The sequence below is a fragment of the Dipodomys merriami genome, unplaced genomic scaffold, assembly GCF_024711535.1.
Source record: "Dipodomys merriami isolate MVZ:Mamm:240054 unplaced genomic scaffold, mDipMer1.0.p SCAF_2, whole genome shotgun sequence".
Taxonomy (NCBI): domain Eukaryota; kingdom Metazoa; phylum Chordata; class Mammalia; order Rodentia; family Heteromyidae; genus Dipodomys; species Dipodomys merriami.
The window spans coordinates 30,903,611-30,921,922 of NW_027203381.1; the positions used below are offsets into that span (position 1 = coordinate 30,903,611).

Sequence of the window (18,312 nt, forward strand, 5' to 3'; positions counted from 1 at the left end):
TCAGAGAACGTTTAATTCCATTTTAATTATCCTTACACAAGTACTCTTAATTGGCTTAAGAATAATCCAATTATGTATGATTGTTTTATCTCATTAAAGCTAGTACTTCTTATTTCCCTACAGTATCCAGAAAAGGAAAAAGATGTAGTCATTTTAGTGTCTAATTCTCAGACACTTAACCTAGAGGGTCTCTGGTAGCTTAGGTAGGGCAAAGATCCAGGAGAAGCAACAACTGCCAAATTGCCAAAATAAGAGTCAATAGTCTACAAGAGGATCCATTTCAGGATTTAAACTGAGGGGAATGTATTCAATAAAGGTCAGACTAATTCTTTGTTGATTTGGATAGAGGAAGTTCTGGGCTCTGAATTCTGGAGCACTTCATTCAGGGTAGTCTTTTGGCTTTAAGACTTTAAGGGAAGAAGGCATACTTAGACAAACCAAGCAGACAAGGGGAACAGCTCAAATACAGATTTCAAAACCAAAGCGTTCTTTACTGTCTCAGAAAAAGTGAAAAGAAATAATCCTAAAACAGAACTCACAGGAAAAAAATAGGCAAAATGTCTAACAGGAGACAAGATATATAAATTTGACATAAGCAATGTGAATCAATGCAGTCTTCACAAATGAAGAAATGCATAAAAATTGTAACAGAGTATTGAATCTATAAAATATAGGACAAGGGTTAAAGAACTTAAAGCATTAGGGCTAAACAAATAATATAAATGTTATCAATGATTAATTATCAATTAATTATCATTATTAATGTTTAAAAAGTTAACTGATGAAACATGACGATACAGAGATTGTAAAGATAATTATTTCCTTATCTTTCACAATTTATTTTCCAGAACTGAAACAAATAGCTAAAAAAACCCTGTAAGTTCTATTTCAGCTATTTATATTTATAACATTATTAGAGAGATATGAATAGATCTTCTGGTAATGTTTAACAATTTAGGTTTTACTTTTGGTTCTTATTTAGTCTAAAATTAATTAAATTTAGTACCTTTAATTAAAATAGAATGATGATATAAGATAATCTCTGAGATAGATGTATATTAAGAAATGTCAAGAAATGTTTATAAAACACTGAGATAATAATTTTGGATGAGAGCACGTTGGTTACTCAAATTTCATTTTTACTTTTCTGCCTGGATTTATTTAGAGTCTGGAACAATTTTTAAAATGAGCAAAGTTGTAATTCTTTACTACAAAAAGATTAAACCAAAAAAAAAAAGTTGGAATGAATCCCAGAAGTTGGGCTCAATGAGGACATTATTAAAACTCCCTCTGAGACATCCACTGGAAGCTTAGATTTGTTTAGCAAGCATTTTTTAAACTCCTACTGTGTGATTGGGTATAAAAGTCTATTTAAAAGCTGGTTTAGGTGAATGACCTTGAACTCAAGGATCTTGAAACTTTATATGGAAAAAAAGTGAAATATTAAAAACACAAAACAAGAAAGAAAGGGATGAATAAGCAGAGGGAATTGAGGGCAGGGAAATGATTCTGTTTGAGAGTCCAATTGTAGATACATGTGATTTTATACTTGTGAGAACCCAACTCCAAAAGTTAATCTTAAGTCAATCATCTGTGTGGTAACATTGTGTGGGTGTAGGTTCTCCAGTTATAATAACAATGTATAACTGTTGTTCAGGATGCTCCTAGTAGAGAAAATCGGTGTTATATGGAAGGAAGATATAAGGGAATTCTATTTCTCCATTTTACTGTGAATCTAAAACCACCTTATCATTCAAGTTTTTTTTTAATCAAAAAAGAAAAAAAAGATAAAAGGATGTATCCCTAGGAACTTCTAAAGAATATTCATCACAAATACAGATTGCAAGTGTAAGGACAATGAGATAATAATGTTTCAGGGTTGTCTTAAAGAATTCCACAGGGGAGGTTTTTTGTTTTTTGTTTAGTTTTGTCCATTACTAGAACAGAGGAAGAAGACATGAAAAACACTGCTGAGGCAAAACCAAAATGAAACAAAACATGAAAAAACCCAAAACATGTATTCCCAACCCCATTGGCAGACACTCCTACTGTTCATGGTACCAGATGAAGTCTCTGCTGCCAAGTTATTTAGTAGTCTAACATTCAGTGTTATACTAATTGTCAAGGCCAGTGATAACAAGAGACACTCATTAGCACTGGGATTTTACACATATCCACATCAAGCTATCATCCATGCGTGATTTAGAAATGGGATAAGGGACTAGTTCAGCTTTGCCTGATTTTTAGTTGGTTGTTTATAACGCCATCAGAGAAATACTCTGTTTAGTTTAGAACCATTATGTTTTTCAACTGCGTTCACTCATCCTTTGTTATCCATACTGATTATTGAGAACGTTCAATCAGACAATTACTCAGGAAGTGTTCACATATTTTTCGTAACTAATTTTGGCTAACAGCAAAGGAATGAAACAGCTGTATCAACCACAATGGGTTCTTTTGGTGAGTCAAATATTTCTCAGAAATGTCACGATTACTATCAGTACTAGAATGGCTAAGGAAGGCAAAGGCTCACTATTCATTCTATTTTTCTTCTTTTGATCACTATTATTTGATTGTGTGCGCCAAATACTCTCTAGACAAGGTGGGTAATATAAATGGGCAGCAGAATGCTGTGCTCAGTCCTTCACTGTAGAGTTCTCAGAAAAACACATAGGCCTCACTGTGGCTTAGGTCCCAAGACCCAAGTGAAACCCACACCTTGAGCAGGATCACTATCCTGCAATGTGACAAATTAAGTAATTGCTGGAGATCAAGAGGAAGCACTGGTGTGGGGGGAGGGGAGGGATGTAATTAGACATGATTTTCATTCTACTAGAGAAATCTCACAATGAGAATGAAAAGTTAGACTTACACTTTAAAGAGTAATTTTATCTGTTTGTTTCAGAACTATCCATCTAAATTAGAATAGACTATGGCATTTGTTTAAATTCAGAACAGTTCCAACAGGTATCCCACCAAGAGAAGGCACAGAAAGAGGTAAAAAGGTTTCCAAAATTCTGTGAGTTTATCATGTGACTCAGGTGAGAGAAAGACAAGTGGGAAAGGCAACTCTCCCATCTGGATGGTTAAGGCTGCGATGTATGGATATTCCTTTGTACAGGTTTACCAACAATGACTTTCTCCAAACACAGGGTCATTTTTATCCAAAGAGATAAGTAGCTGAAACTACATAAAGTGATTTACACAGCCTGACTTTCAATCATTCATTCATTCAACAGTTACTCAGAACACAACAGACAGGGTGCAGTTAAGTACCGAGGTCACTGTTCCCAAGAAGTTAACAAAGGCAAAGAAGAAAAACACATTGCACATAAATATGCCTTTTAGAGCACTAAATACCTTGGTTCTAATAGAACAGAAAAAAATGTCACTATCTAAATGAATTGCCACTGTCTAAACAAGTTGTCTGAGGATGATTACATTTAGGTTTCTTTTGTTTTGTTTCCAGTACTCTTTTATACTGTTGAGCACATATTGGAAGCTTAATAAATACTTCCGACTTTGCACAAAGTAAGCCATTTCATTCAGTTGTTGGCTACGTTGGTCAGTTAAGTTCCTTCCCAGTAATTTGAGTGATACAGGGTTGTCCAGGAAAGGAAGTTTTACAGCTACTAGCTCTCCTTTCTTGGGCCGCTAGTGAACCTACATTTGAGCACACATGGTAGACCCATCAGGTCATACAATGCTAGGTTGGTCCTCAGTGTGGAATGAAGTTTAGAAGAGCTGGCCTTCAGATTCTACTAAAGATGAACGGACTCAGGCTGTGGAGTTAGATATGTCATGATTTGTTTCTGAGCTCTATCACTTATTAGCAATCTCTTTATTCTTTCTGGCCCTCGATTTCTTGGGCTATAAAATAAAAGGCATTCTTGTATTTTGAAGACAGTGTCTGGCTATGTAGTTTAGGCAGGCCTCAAACTCACAGTCTTCCTGCCTGAGCCCCCAGAGTGCTAGGATTATAAGTACATGCCAACATGCCTGACTAAATGAGAAGCTATGTTGTACAAAACTGAAGAAAGAATTAAGTGACATAACTTAGGCCAAAATGCTTATATTAAATATGGGCAGTGACTCTGGGATTTCATTTATTGTTCCCTCCACTAAAGGTGCATCATTATTTCTACTGCTTTTAGGTTTAACACAAAGCAGCCAAAATACTCTGGTAGCACTAGGCATGCAGAGTTTCCTAAGAACAGAATTGTATAATCAGCCTTTACATTGCTCAGTTTCAGTATATAAAACAAGAGAAATACACAGTCTCTATCTGCATAAATGTGGACTTCAAGTCATCACCATTCACTACAGGAACCTGATAACAGTAAGCCATCCTGATTGCCAGTCCTCAAGTTAGCAGAGTAAGGAAGTGGGTAAGGCTTTGTCCTAAATCTTCTCATGCTCACTGTAAAGCACTGACTTTTTTGAGGTGGGTAGCAAACAAAGGTTTTTCTTTATTTGTTTTTGAGGTAGGGTCTCTTTATTTATAGCCCAGAGTGGCCTTAATCTTACTCTATAACCTACGCTGGCCTAGAACTAAATGATCCTCCTACCTTAGCCTCCTGAGTACTGAGTACTGACAATACAAGCAAGTGTTACTTCACCAGATTTAACAGACTGTTTATGACTACCACTCGCTTTGTGGGTATAACATGGCATTGTTTTAGAATTGCGTGTTTAAGCACACACAAGCATACACATAGACATTCAGTAAATTATTTATATGTCATTCTCCTATTGTAGCTTTCTGCTTTGAGAGCTACTTATAACACCCAGAAGACGAGGAAAATCCAAGTTAATACTTATGAACAGATGGCTACATATAAACCTTAGAGATATGCTTTGAGTCAGACAACAACTAAAAAAAAAAAAAAAAAACCTGCCTAATCCTAGAAATCATGTAAGAGGTAATTACTCTATATTAAAGAATCTAAGTACAAAGTAACTTCTGTTTTCCCTGAATCTCTTCACTAATCATATTTGAAGGCTATTTGATGGTTTCTTTCTGGAATTTAACAAAATGGCAGGCATATAATAAGCAATTCATAACATTTTACCCAAAATTAATAAATCTGTTAAAATCTGATGTGAACGTTATAACAAATTAAATTCCAGAAATAAAACTTGCCTAGAAATTATGTGGCAGAATCAGTAATCAGATCAATAAATTCAGTTTCTATGGATCAATTTACAAAACATTATACTGATCTGCTTACTACCATTACTCTTCTTCATTTGTGTAATAACTAAAAGACAGAAATGAAGCCATTAAGTCCAGCTTATTCAACTAAGCAAGAATGTTGCCAATTATAATGTTTGGCCTAGGAAGCATTTATGTTCTGTCTTCTCAATTCTCATATACTCAAATACGTGCTGTTTGAAATTACCAGGAAGGAAATATTTAGAAGACCTGGGTGTGCTGGCAAGACCCATGGATTTTACTTCCATCTGTCTCACCAGGTTCACACCATTTTGTGGGTAGGTACTACTAAATATCTCAAGAAGCAGAGACTAAAGGCAGGGTTGTGTCATTGTACCAGGTTCCAATGAGGAAGCTGTCATAGAAAGGATGCTCACTGTCTTCCTGTACTTTCCCCATATAATATATTCCAATGAAATGAAGCTGAGTTGCCCAGATAAAACACTGAACACTAAAACAGAATCATACGTAGGCAGGTCATAATTTGAGTACTCATTTTATTTTAAGTCTGTTATCTACCTTCTACTGAAGCTAAAATCTATTGAATTTTATCTACAAGATTTCACTTATTCAGCCTCCTTTTTCATTGAGATAAATGAATATTTTCATTTCTTTGCTTAACCACTAAAAAAAGTTATGCAAACATTTCCCATTTTAAAAGATACATCCCTCCAAAGAATGAAATCTTAGGGCCTTCTGGACACTTACCTAAACCAGACTTTTTTAATCGTTTTAAGTGCTGACTTGTTTGTCTTCCAGTTGGAGATTTTTGCCCATGTTTCATTTCTTTATCTGAACTGTCTGCTTCACCATTTTTAGATTCAGATCCTTAAAAAAAGGAAATAGTTATTATGCCATTATCTTCTTCTCACTGTCCTTGAAAAGAAAAATCTAAAATTGTTTTAAGAACTGTAGATATAATCTTTTCCCCCCTAACAGTTAATATACTACCTTTGGCTACAATCTGATTCCCCTACTGGATATAAAGAGAACAGCCCAATAAATCAATCAAACAGGACAAAAAGCAAGAACAGATGGCCTAATAGCAGAGTCAAAAACGCATTCAGCAATCTGATAGCTTTTAAAAGAAATAGAGTCAGATCTTTTGTAAAAAAAAAAAATCATGAATAAGCTTGAACAATGCAGTGACATTTAGAGACGATGCTAGACAGAAACAGAACGATGAAGGAAGAGGAGGAGGGTTGTGAAGAAAGGGAGAGATTAGACCTTTATAAATAACTTTACGTTGAAGAAGGAACAGAAAATGCAAGCATTAATCTACAATAAATAGGATGGTACACAGCTGATAACGTGACAGGAGGTGAATTAGAAGAAAAGGTCAGAGCTGCACTGAGGTGAGAAGAATGTTGCTAGAACACACAAACTAATAAAGGATTCAGGATTTTGCAGCACAGGACTGACAAACAAATTCACACTCACGAAGAGCTGCCTTTGATGGAGTTACACATCAGCATGTGGTCCACATTTAGAGCTGAACATTCGAACCAAAGCTAAAGCAGCAACAACTAAATCTATCTAACCTTGTCATACATTTTCTCACACCTCCTGACACTAGCAAATGAAGTCATTTGATGATGAGCAAGCTGGTGTTTTTTATATTAATAAGAAAATCTGTAAAATATTCTATATTTTTGAGTCACTGAAAGAGTTGAAGACATTTTAAAAAAAACAGAGCAGAACTTAAATGGAAGTATCATTCAGTTTCAGGAAAAAAAGAAAAAAAAATACAACATCTCTCTCCAGGAGGAAGGCTCCTCCGGAAAGAAACTGGCCAAGCATACAATATTTTAGCTGTTTACCTGAAGGTGAATCTGACTGCTCATCAGACACCTTTAATGGTGTCAAAACAACACGAGGAACAGTCTTGTTTACCATCATTGAGACTCCATTTCTTCTTTTCTGCTGCTGCCTCAAAGCCTATAAAAAATGATAATAAAATATCACATGAAAAGGTAGCCACCATAATTTCTCATGATTGAATTAAATGATCCACTTGCCCATCATTAACTAGAACCTCTTAAGAGAACTTAAATTCCACAGAGCTCTTAATTTGTCAGGATTCACCCTCGTGCCATTTTTTTCCCCTTCAAAAGCATTAAATGGAGCTTTGGCAAAAGAGCATAAGTCTGAGACCATTTGCAGTAAAATTCTGACAGCAGAGCATCACTTTCTGGTTTATTCTACCTTAGCGGTGTGGCTTGAGAGCCCATGGAATCTGAAAGTATGACTCCCAAGTAAAATAAATGTAAAATAAATGTTTCAAAACCAGGATGAAAATACATGTGTCTGCACTTCTCATGCAGGTGCGCCGTCTCCGGTGCGCTGCTCCGTCAATCAGTTAACACCGAGTGTCATCAGTATGTACAGCATGTAAGAACTACTGTATTGATGCATTCGCTCAGCCGTGGGGAGCACTGCACAAAATCACTGAACATGGCAGGAATCATTTATTTCTGTGAAGGGAATCAGTCCTAATCTTGGAAACCTTGCAGCACTTGGCTTCTGTCTGCTTGACTTTGGGCATTAACCTTCAGAACACGAACATGACAGCATTTGGGCAAATCCAAGAATAATAATAAAAAAAAACATATAAAAATAAATCTCTCTAAATGGGAGTGTTTTGTGTTAAATAAATGAACTGACTGTGGTGATGATAATGTAATAAAAGATATTTAAAAGTTTTGAAATACAGCTTTATCTAGCTGATTGCTTAATGCAGAAAATTACCTGTAATAAAAAAGAAAGGTCTGAAGCACTACAGAAACAGAAGACCCATTAAATTCACAGTCACAGGAATGCTAAAATTCCCTCAAGAGGTTAAAAGGCTGGCCTCAGACAGTCTAAAACATTTTAATTCCTGGTTTCTGTGTAATTCCTACCAATTTTACAACATTTCAGTTACTTGATTAATGTCCTTTGACTAACCGTTGTCAGAATGTCTTGAAATATTACATTGGCTGTACATTCCCTTGCTGTCAAAAACGATGTCCTGTTATTTGCACAAGGTATTAGCTGAATGTTCAACTTGTTGACCATAAGATTTACCAATCAAATAATTACAGAAGTGAAAAATTAAATACCACTTAAATGAGAAAAGGAAAATTCAGATGAGAATTAAAGCCAGATGAGAAATGAAAGGGTTGGAAAACCTACTATAACTTATGTGTCTTCTAATGATAACACTAGACATATTTCCTTTGATTCTTATTTCATAGCATTTTATAAAATACCTGACAATATGGGAGGACCACAGATATAAAGATTAACATGATCTATTCTTCAAACCTTTAGCCTTTTGTCAATAATAAATTTAATGAGAGCATATGTGCTATAAAATATTTAAGACATTTATTTTTTTCCTCAAGGCATAGACATAATTGCACATAAATTGTGTGCATGCTTGCATAAATCTCTCTAGTCTTGGATAAGAATGAAGACCTTTTGAAGATTTCAATCTAACAATCCAATAATACAACAGAATGAAGTAACACAAGGCTTTAACTTATGTTAAGGCCTTCTTTGTTTACTGTGTAAAACTTCACAAGAAAATAAAGGCTATGCCTATTGCTGTCAATTTTTAAGGGTATGCACACACATATGAAGTTAGAGGATTTATTTTATAAATATTGGTTAAGAAATATATATATATATATATATATATATATATATATATATATATATATATATATATATATATATATAAAACCAGTGGCCTAGAATCTGAAATCAAAAGTTAAAGATTTTCTTTTTGGGAGTGTTAGTGCAAACTATGGTGGTAAACTAAAGCTACTAAAATATTGTAATAGATTTCTAGAGCAGAGAAAACTCTACTGATAAAAAGTTAGCAATCAGAAGGAAAACCACAATAGAAATAATAACTTCTATAAATAGGCATTTTCTATTCAGAAAAGCCAAACAATATTTCTCTACACAATATTTCTTTTTATTTTTTACTGTTATTGTAAAATGTGGTGAGCACGTAATGAGTACATTTCTTTTTGAGCAGTGTCACCTCTACCTTTTTTACTCCTCCTGACCCCCTACCTCACAAGTTGTATAGTTCATTTTCAACATAGTGTCTAATGAGTATTACTGTTGCATTTGTTCATCAATTGTCCCAACATTTCTGTGCTCCCTCTTCCTTCTCCAAAACAGATAAACTTACATACAAGACAAAAGGTACAGAAATCATAACCAGCAACAATGGAGAGGGGAAAAAAAGCAAAATAACAACAACAACAAAATAAAAACCCTTGTTTCCACTTCTTGGAGTTCATTTCGATAAACATCATTTTATATGGTCATATGCATATCACTATTGAGGCTTTACATAATATATTTTTTAAAGAAAGCACTGACCTGTACCACTGTCATTGCAGATGGTTAAAGCTAAACACTAGGGGCTGGGAAGGTGGCTCAATGGTAGAGTGCTTGCTTTGCATGCATGAGGCTCTGGGCTCAGTTCCTCAGCTACCACATCAGCAGAAAAAGCCTGAAGTGGCACTGTGGCTCAAATGGTAGAGAGCTAGCTTTGAGCTGAAATGCTAAGGGACAGTGCCCAGGCCCAGAGTTCAGGCTCCACAACCAACAAAACAAACAAACAAACAAACAAACAAAAGCAACAATAACAAAACTAAACACTAATCATATAAGAGAAATAATTAGTATCTTAAAACTCTGTTTTGCTGTCAAAAATAAACATATTAATTCCTTTTTTTGGAATAAGTACACTTGTAAAAAAAAACGGGAAGTGTCTGTTTTCTCTGACACTAATAGTATTAGGAAAGCAAAAGATTTCAGGTAAACTCAGTGTGCCAGGATTTGGTCACCAAAAAGACAAAGGAACATATCTTGATTTTATAATCTAGAGGCAATCACTTCAGACTGAGCCCGTGGCTGCCTTGAAGAGTCCAGTTTGCTTTCCAGGAAGTAGAACTCAGTGGACACTGGACACTGGGAGGTCTGGGGACCTGGTATTGGTAATCTGGTACTGAATTCAGGGTTTCAGGCAATAATTCTACAATTTGAGCTGTGCCTCCAGCTCATTTATACCTGGTTGTTTTCAAGGTAGGGTTCGGTCTTACGCTGGCATGGAATATGATCCCCCTTGTACTTCCCTGTGTTACTGGATAAAAGCTATGCCACTATACTCAGTCATTGTGCTTCCCCGTGGCTGTAAGAACAGGTGTATTACACCCAACCACAGCTTGACATGGAGTCTTGGAAACTTTCTTGCCTGAGTTGGCCTCATACCATGATCCCCCAATATATGCCTTTCAAGTAAGTGGCTAGGATTACAGGACTTGAGCTATTTCATCATGCTAGAAATTTTATCTTAACAAGAACCTTCATTCTCATAACATCAGACTAGCAATTAGGTGCCAGTTTTGTTGTTTTTGTTGTTGTTTGAATCAAGGGTCTATCAATGTAGCCCACACTGACCTCAAACTTATCATCTCCATCCTGCCTCAGCCTGGAAGATTTTAGAGTTATAGGCATGTATGATTACATCTGGCCAACTTCTAGATTCATGGATGCAGTTGTGAATACTGTAGAGGCTTTCCTACAGAGTATATGAAACCATATTCTATTCTCAACCTCAAGGACGACCCTAAGCATAGAATCTATGTATCTACCTCTTCTGCCGGGTCCAGCAGTCTTCCTGGGCAAAGTCATTACATATTGGCCATGCCCAGCTAAGTGATTAGTACCTACCCATGGCACAATACAAGCCAATGTACACAGTATTGCTTGCTACTTCTTCTCCTCCCGTTTATTATGATTAGGCTACACAATTTCTTAAGTGTGCTAATACTTCAAAACACAAACTACAAGGTACTGAATACTGTGTAGTGTATATAATGAATTTTGCATGACTTTTTAAATAGCTATTGCGGGATGATCAGTGGACCATCTGGCCTCCCCTCAGTAAGTCCTCCAGGGCTGTGTCTAGCACCTCTCTTCAGAACAGGGAATACGTGTATCACATTATTTTCAGCTCTGAGCTTTTGCGAAAATTCCAAGAAAAAGAAGAAAATTCTATTATGCTATAAATCAAAGTCATCTTCTATCTAACTTATCTAGAGATGAATACCTCACAGTTTAAAAAATGTTAAGTTTGGCTGGGCACTAGTGGCACATGTCTGTAATACTAACTACTCAGGAGAGTGAGATCTGAGGATCATGGATCAAAGCTAGCCTTGGCAGGAAAGCCCATGAGACTCTTATCTCCAATTAATCATCAGAAAACAAGCAGTGGCATTGTGGCCCCAAGTGGTAGACCACTAGCCTTGAGCAAAAATGTTCAGGGACAGTGTCCAGGCCTGGATTTCAAGCCCCAAGATTGACAGAAAAAGTAAGATTATATAATAGATAAAGAACATAAAATTATGGGAGTTATTTTCAGAGTTATTTTCAATGATGGGGGAGAGTGAGAACTATATAAGGATACCTTACAAGAGGGTTAGGGTTTTTTTTTTTTTGGTGGGCTGCCTCGGATGAAGGGACAACCTTTTCTCTTCCACAGCAAGCTAGTTGTTCTCCCTGTTGATTAGCCTATAAAACTATTGAGTCACTTTTGTGATATAAATGGTATTACTCTTTCATTTAAGGTTCATTTTGGGATATGAGAGCAATGAGGACCTCCAGCATTCATTACATGGTCTCAGCCTTAGATGTACTTCGGGATGATAATGGCTTTTCTTATTGAGCAACTTTTACTGTCATTTTTAAATCCAGAGAGAAGCAATGTCAGAGCCTAAATAAATAAGCATATGGTACATCTAAATGCAGTCAATTCTGAAGAAATGAACCTACAAACTGGTTGTATGTGTAATGTGCTGCTCAAACTTAAAATGTCAACATCCATGATGTTTAAGACACACCAAGTTTGATGTGTCTAGTTTCTATTCAATGTGAAAGAAATTTATAGGCTTTAAATCTGAAAATAAACTGACTTTTTTTTAAATGGAAACAAACATGAGAGAGAGCTAAATGACTTGAGGCAAAGGAAAGATCATATCGCCCTCACATCAATTTTATTCTGGCTTTAAGTGAAAGGGAAGAAATCAAAAGATGCTGACTGAACAAGCTTTTCCCACTGGAGATAAAGTGCAATCTTTCCTTGTTAAAAAAAAAAAAAGAGCAGGAAAAACCTCTAGATAAACATTTCTTTTTGTTAGACTGAAAACTTGTCAGATAATTCTAAAAAAATGTGGACTATTTCCCATGTCTGCCTTGATGGACAAGAATAAAACGAAACCAAAAAACCAGGAGCTTTGGTGTGAAGTAGGAATTTTAAACAAAAATGCTCATTTTAATAGGAAACTACACCAGCTATGTCACTAAACAATACACTAAATGTAATAACCCTGTCACTAAAAATACACTAAATGTAATAACCCCTTCAGTAGAATTCTGAAAACATCACCCGCTGTGAATGCTAAAACTTAAATCACTAGAAATATACATAGGAAACAGCCAGCTGTGTGAAACAACAACTACTTGTATTGTTGCTAGTGTGCTAAATGTCAACACCCATGTTTAGAAGAAACTATCATGCACCATAACCTTTGGAATTTCACAGTACTGGTCAGCCACATAAACAAAGCAAAACACCAATAAATCTGCTTCACAATGTCAAGAGAGAAAAGCATCTGCAACTTTATGAATAAATCCTATCACTGTAAATAAATAATGAGACTCAAATAAGCCAACAGAGACAATACAGAAAGGTTATGTCCACCACCTTGTTACTCGTCAAAACAGAACTCATCCTTCTGCCATCTTGCATTTTCTTCAGATGTTTTAACCATTCTGAAATGTAATCTTTCTTAATTATCTTCCTTCAAAATTCCAAATCTAATCATTTCATACTTTCTTAGGATATGACATCCAAAACACCAAGCCAGAAAGAAAGGAAGGAATAAGGTAATAATCTCGAATTTTCTGCTTTCCAGAGACTTCAGAACATGTTTACCCAGGGTAAAAATCTACTGAAATAACAATATATTAGTCATACAATTGTGATCAACATATAGTAACTAATGGTTTGATGATTAAAGAGTAAAAGGGACTGAAGTTTTAGAATGGAATGAAAATGATCTTTGGGTTGTTGGTTGGTTGGCTGGCCACTTTTGCTTATTTTGTGACACTAACGAAAGAACCCAGTGCCTTGTGACTGAGCTACATCACCAGCCTGAGAGCAATGAAAACTTTCTATGTCAACAGCTAAGGAGCATTCAAGTTTCCTCCATGCAGTCCAACCTATAGTTACATAGCAATCCAGAGTGCTGGGAAATCAATTGAACCCACTTATTATAGCAGTATGCTTTGTGTGGGGTTGATCAATGAGGACCTGATTTCTGGGAAATTACGTCTGGCACTTTGTGCAAAGGGGTTTGTTTTACCTTGCTATTTTCACAGTACTTGTGATCATGAAAGGTTGCTGGGAATTTATGTTTTACCTACTTCAAAGTAATTATTTGGGCTACTGTATATAGTTGGGTCACTGTATAGAGTTGAATTACAATAGCCCTACTGCCTTCAAATATATTTCCAATAAAATAAAAGAGGCTAATCTATTTGAATGTGAGCCATTAATATGTGCTTGTGCATTAGGAAATGCTATACTTAATGTCAGTTGTACTGTTTTCCTATGTCATACAAAATGTCAGGTATGCAAATTTCCACAACCAATGTCAAAAACTGATCTGTCATGTTAAGCGCATGTACAGAGAAGCAGTATTAGAACTGAGAGTAGAATCTGACCCCTAGCTTCAAATGTCATCTCCATCATTTATCTGTTGGGTAATTTTGACAAAACTAGCTAACTTATCTGAGCTTTACTTTCTGTATTTGAAAAACTGGGATATGAGTAGATACGTCACAGGATTTGTATGAAGATTAAATGTGCATAAAAATGAAGGCATACTGTAAATATCAGCCTATGCAATCATTAAGGTCATTCAGTTGACCCTTAAGTTCTATGATTGTAACTTCCATATATACTCACAAACATATATCCACAAACTTAGAAAAGAGATGTAGAAATAAATATATAGACATACATATATAATAACAAAAATTCCTACCTTGTTATATTCTTTTAAAATGAAAGAAGGCCACAATTTGTTGAGGTTGCTACAACTTAAAAGGCTATGCATTCAGTCAATTTTTGAAATGCTATCTTAAGAAATTCAACAGTTACAGGAAATCTAGGGGAAATGCTGCAAGGACAGTTTATCTTCTTATCTTATAATTCCAATATGAGTTTTCGTTTAATATTGGTTAATGTGATTTTTGTTAATCAAACAGTAGTATATCTACATATATTGAGCAATATTTTCTTGGTAACTCATTTGCTACTTAATAATAAAATCAAAGTTTGAAAAATTACATAAACAAATCTTTCTGGACACTAGAATTATGACACAAAGTTCTTAAAACCAGATTGAAATCATAAGCACATCATAAATGCATGCTCCACAACAAAACAAAACACCCCTAGTGAGCTGTGGAACATTGTGGAACCATTTAGTAACTATTAAAAAGAAAAGGTTCAGATGACATAAAACCAAAATCAAGGTAGTAAAACATAATGACTACAATAGAGAGACTTGAATTTTTTTTTATCTTCATACTCACAGGTTTCACAGTTTGTACATTTTTCAAATCACTGCACTTTAGAAGAATGTGTTTTATTTATGATCCCATTTCTGCTTCTTAAATGCCATGGATACAAGTGCCCAGTTTTGTATCCTTTGTTTTGTTCCAGTTGGTATTTTATTACTGCATCCTATTTGCTGCCTGAATGAGCCTTTGCCCAGGCTTCCCTACCTACTCCATCCTTTATTTCACCAATTAAAAAGCCATCTCAATACTGATTGTAGTTCTGCTCACCAGAACTACAATAAGAAACTAAAATGCTTTGTAAAAGTCACAGTATAAATCAGAAGCTCCCTGAAGATTATTTGACCTATGCAGGATGAAACAATTTTATTACCTTAAATATAAGACCAATGAGTAGAAATGCTACCATTTCAGTAATTAATGTAGAACAAAAAGTTAATATAGGTCAGTATAAAAATCATCCAACTTCTTTCTGACATTTTCTTGTTTGCAATAGAGGAGAAGGTAAATGGAAACTCTCCAAGCCTACAAGATTGATAGGAATATTAAGATGCTTTCAAAAATATGAACTTTAATTTAGAAAACATGGTTTCTCTTTTCCCACTTAGATATCTATCATGAGAATGATATATCTATGTAAGAGCTGAGAGAGGGTTAGTGGAGAGGGTTTGGAACAAGAGAACAAAAATGACTATGAAATAAATGCAGATAAATGAGAGCACACCAGAAATTTAGGATAAAGAATTAAGTGTCTTGAATTTACTAACACAATTTATTAGTAACAAAAAGAGAAAATCCACCACTGAACAGCACCACCTAACTCCAACATCTTTTCCTTTCCTTTACAATTTTTGCTGCTGTTACAAGTAGCTAATGTACATTGAGTAATTATTATGGTCCAGACACCATGTGCTTCTAATGTATTACATCAGTCATTTCTTAAATCAGTCTCCTTAGAAGGTTGTATAATTTCTCCAAGTTCCCGCAGAGAAGGAATTGAGAGTTGCAGAGGAAACCTGGTTTGCCTAGATCCATAGAATCACAATGATTCAAACCACACTATGTCAGCCCAAATCCCAACCTTATAACCATCACTATCATCTCAGCACAAGGTCAGATCAGATTATGCAACAGTACAACATTATATAACTTCCACTCAGCCTTGAGCAACACCCACTGATGGATATTCTAGATAAAAGTAACCTCTGCTTACCAATTTTCTTATGTGTAATTTAATAAATCTCGGCAATGTGAAAGTATAATTGTATCATCCATAAGATAAAAAACGATCGATATCAAAGTATATGGCATATGAAGGAACCCAAACTGTTTTACTATAAGTCACAGACAAAACCACTCCATAGAAGTTTTTTCTATATTCCCAAGGCCAGGTTCTATATTCTTTTTTTTAAAAAATTAATTTTATTGTCTAGGTGATGTACAGAGGGGTTACAATTACATATGTAATGAGTACGTTTCTTGTTGAACATTGTTACTCTCTCCCTCGTTACTTTCTATTTCACATCAAACTTCTCAGCCAGGCCTCTTATACATTATATCATAAGTTAAAATTATGTTAAATAGCACACAAAAAGCTGAGTTTGAGCTATCTGTATTCTTTCCTGGTTGCTAGGGTCTCATACATTTTACTTGATTTGCAGAACACACTTTACCTTATGTAGGTAGGGCTAAAGGACAAAGAACCAGAGAGCACCTCTCTTACCTGCTTTAGAGCCTTTTTGGTATGCTGCTGAAAGGAAGACACTAACTTGCTTTGCACGGCTGTGTTGGTAAGGCTTGAATCTCGAGTAGAAGATGCTTCATCAGTTACCTGCTTCGTACAAACTAGAAACAGAAAGAGATAATGATATTACTAATTTGAATTCCTTTTTTTTTTACATCCACTGTAATTAACTCACTAGGAGCTTTTCTCCAATTGAAAATGGATACTTAAAATAAAGCAGAATAGCACAGTACAAAGAAGAGTGTCTAGATTAGAAGAGAAGGGACAATTTAATAACTGTGTGGCCACAGTTTCATTTAACCTGGATAGACCTCTGTCTTTCCTTACTTGCTAATAGATGAACATTACTTTGTCATAGAGCTATTGTGTAAAAGTAAAACCTATCACAATATATACCTCAAGATTTGGGACTAGTAAACGCTATATGAATACAGAGATCTGGTGATGCATATTATTCTAAAGAAACCTTCTAAATGATGGAATAGGTTATTTTAAAAAACCAGACTAGTAGACATCTAGGATTCTTCCTTTTAAAAGGAATGATGCTCCTTCATCTATGGGATGAGATGTAGCAAAGAGAAATTACAATGATACACAAGATATTTTTGTCAATTCAGGATTATTATATTCAACCAATATCTGCCTATTATAATGAAACCTGCCCACTTATACTACAGGCAAGGACTCCGCTTACCTATTCTACAGAAGATAATTTGTATCAGAAAGCTACTTTTAGAAGCACTTATGTCTTGCTGACATAAGCTTTCAGATACTCTGCCTTATAAGATGCATGTTGGAGATGTGGCTCTTCCTTCAGTCCTAAGTTTAAGACAGCAATGATCTGAGCAAGAGTATCAAGGAGGGACCTTCATGCTGTGTACTAGGAGAGGAGTTATTTGAAAAATTCTAGAGTGAGAAAACACTTAAGTTTAGTGTCTGAAAGGAGGCATATGTCAAAGGCAGGAGGCAAGAGGAAGTTAAGAGGGAAAAAAATAACTTGGAAACATATTATATAAGCTTAAAACGTGACTTCTTAAGGATACTAAGGTAAATGCTAAGTCTAGAAAAAATATCCAACTAACAGCGAATTAGAGGGATTCTGACCAGAGGTTTAAAACAAGTAGAAAGGTAAAAATTACTATAGTTTTCCATTTCCAGCAACCCTCCCGCCCCACACCCAAAATTAGAGTACAAATGGATTCCTGTGCACATATACAGAGAACATTCCATTTGAGTATGCCTTGGCCTAGAAATAAACATGTAGATCAACAGAAAAGAATCTGGAGAAACTGAGAGGTAATCACATTTTATTTTAATACAGGAAATATTCAGGAAGCCAAATGAATACATTTAGGAAAATAGCTGTTAACTATTCATCTAGCCATTTTATATAAGTGAACTAATTATTTTCTTGGAACTTTCTTACAAGACAAAAAGGCATTGTCTCCATACTGGGCAGAATAGAAAAGTAGAGCTCAAAATTAGTCACTAGTGGTCACATAGGCATTGAAGCAGCAGAAATGGGATCCAACTGAAGCCAAGTGTAATTCTGGAACCCATAATTTTTCCACCTAAAATACTTGGCCTCAAAAATCAAGATCTGATGTAGAAAATTCTACGTCTGAAGAAGTGTAATATAGTTGCATAATGTTGGAGGTAGTGAAACAGGAAATTAGTATAGCCAAGTGGAGAAGTTATTCAG

General features: G+C 35.3%; 1 protein-coding gene across 1 annotated transcript in view; it reads right to left on the reverse strand.

Moving 5' to 3' along the window:
• The window catches only part of Asxl3 (ASXL transcriptional regulator 3), a 97,037-nt gene that overhangs the window by 62,175 nt on the left and 16,550 nt on the right, over positions 1 to 18,312 (reverse strand). The window contains exons 3-5 of the mRNA XM_070029361.1: positions 16,590 to 16,711; positions 7,036 to 7,153; positions 5,924 to 6,043 (exon numbers count right to left, since the gene is read on the reverse strand). Of these exons, the coding sequence (XP_069885462.1) occupies positions 5,924 to 6,043; positions 7,036 to 7,153; positions 16,590 to 16,711 (360 nt within the window). The remainder of the gene's footprint in view (positions 1 to 5,923; positions 6,044 to 7,035; positions 7,154 to 16,589; positions 16,712 to 18,312) is intronic.